This window comes from Tupaia chinensis, unplaced genomic scaffold, assembly GCF_000334495.1.
Source record: "Tupaia chinensis unplaced genomic scaffold, TupChi_1.0 Scaffold000039_1, whole genome shotgun sequence".
Taxonomy (NCBI): domain Eukaryota; kingdom Metazoa; phylum Chordata; class Mammalia; order Scandentia; family Tupaiidae; genus Tupaia; species Tupaia belangeri.
In genome coordinates this window covers 1568836-1570817 of record NW_006159494.1, presented here as the reverse complement: position 1 = coordinate 1570817, position 1982 = coordinate 1568836, and the positions used below count along the sequence as shown (strand labels likewise).

Below are 1982 nucleotides of genomic sequence, written 5' to 3'. Positions count from 1 at the left end.
CAGGAATGCTGGAGGGCACATGAGCACAGCCGAGAACACATAGAGGAACTCCCGTACCTTTTCGCCGTTCTGTTCGAGGACAGTGACCCTCTTCTCCTTCTGTAGCTGCAGCAACACCAAGTAGAAGGTCCTCTCATCCGGGCAGGAGTTAGCGCAGAGGGTGCTCAGCTCCGACAGGGCCACCACAGGGTGAGAGGAGAGGGGAGAGTTCTGATACAGACGATACACCTCCTCGGCCTTTTCCTGCAGGGATGGCAAAATGGACTTATGGGCCCTGGCCACCACCAGTTAACCCTACCCTGAGCTTCGAAACCACAATCACACAAGGCAAGACACTATTGATAGCAAAAATACAGAGGGAAAACTGTTTTAGCTTATTTTAACTGCTGAGGGCATGTGCACTTGCCAAAGAGAGATGAACAGATGACAAAGCACCCCCTGAGGGGGCATGGGCACATCACAATCCCTTCTTCTCCATTTCTCCATCCTATTGGGATTTTGGGTGTGCACAAACATGGGCCTGGCATGTTTTCAAAGCCACCAGGGCCGGGAATCAACCCACAGTCAGTGATGTGAGGTCTGGTTCCCTTGACCACCAGGCTACAGAGCCGGCCCAGGAAATGCCCTTTAAAATTTTTTTTAAAGAATTATTTTATTTAATTTTATTCATTGTCTTTAGTAATTTATTTATTTTGAAGTTGACCAGAGAGAGAGAGAAAGAGAGAGAGAGAAGGAAAGTGAGAAAGTAAGCTTCCAGGTCCAGAACTCAAACTGTAGTCAGCCATGTGGGGATCCAGCCACCTTAACCACCATGCCACCTGCCAGCCTCTAGGAAATGCCTTTTTAAAAGGAAAGACAAAATATTCCATCTAGGACATGTTGGTTTGAGATGACAGAAAGACAGCCAAGGAGATACATACAGTAAATAATTGGATATACAAATCTGAATTTCAAAAGAGACACCAGGACAGCAGACAGATCACAAGTAATTAAGATCACAAGGGTGAATGAGAGATATTTGGAGATATTTGTTAAAATTAAAAAGATACATATGCATTTCTAGAAATCAATTCCCCAAGTATAAAAGAAATACAGAGATGTGTATGCTATTGAAGTAGCATTTTCTTATAGTGGAAAATGGAGAGCAAAATGTAATGACTTAAATGTTCTTCTGTGTGGCAACAGTTACATAATTTGTAGCATATTTATCTATATATTTTTAAGAGATTTTTGCTATAGGGTGTGTGCGCTCACCAGAAAGACAGAGAGACAGACAGAAAGCAAGAAATCACCCCCCGGGAGGATGGCCATGCCACAATCCCTTCTCCTCCATTCTCCTCTTGGAATTTTGGGCATGCATGCACATACGACAAGTGTGAGTTTTAAGTTGCCGGGTCTGGGACTCAAATCATGGTCTATGTGGGAGTCCAATGATGTAACCATTACCCCATCTGAGGGCCCCATACTTATGGCCTGTTTTCCAGCCACTAAAAAAGAATGAATTAGATCTTGTTAAAGAAAAACACAATAATCACAGAGTCATTTCTTCCAAAATAGGGTCAAGAGGTAGTAGAAGGAAAAGGAACTCAGGTGTTGATGGTGACTGACCTTGGAGTATGTACCCACTCCTGTTTTGTGATCCTCTTTGATCCTCTTCCTCAAAGTACGGTAGAAAAGAATTTGCTCTGATATTCTATTATTGGCTTAGATGGGACCCATCAATAGATATAACAATTATCTCTGTTGCTCTTTTTAAGGATCCATTAACTGAGCTCGCATTGCATAGGCAAGACTGAGGAATGTCAACACACCTGAACAGTCCGGGCACAAGCTATGAGCCATCCCCCAAGCCCATCCAGCTGCCAAAGAGAATTACTTACTCACCACTGTCTGAGCATCGAACACATTCTTTCCTCCCTCCCATTCAGGACTTTTTATTTTTAAAATCACCCTGAGGAGACCAGCAGATGGCATAATGGTTA

The 1982-nt window shown here is 43.5% G+C and overlaps 1 protein-coding gene across 3 annotated transcripts in view; it reads right to left on the bottom strand.

Moving 5' to 3' along the window:
- Window positions 1-1982, bottom strand: part of CHMP7 (charged multivesicular body protein 7) — a 13487-nt gene that overhangs the window by 4894 nt on the left and 6611 nt on the right. For all 3 annotated transcript variants that reach the window (XM_006140665.3, XM_027772796.1, XM_027772794.1), the window contains exon 3: window positions 58-243. In XM_006140665.3, coding sequence (XP_006140727.1) covers window positions 58-243 — 186 coding nt within the window. The remainder of the gene's footprint in view (window positions 1-57; window positions 244-1982) is intronic.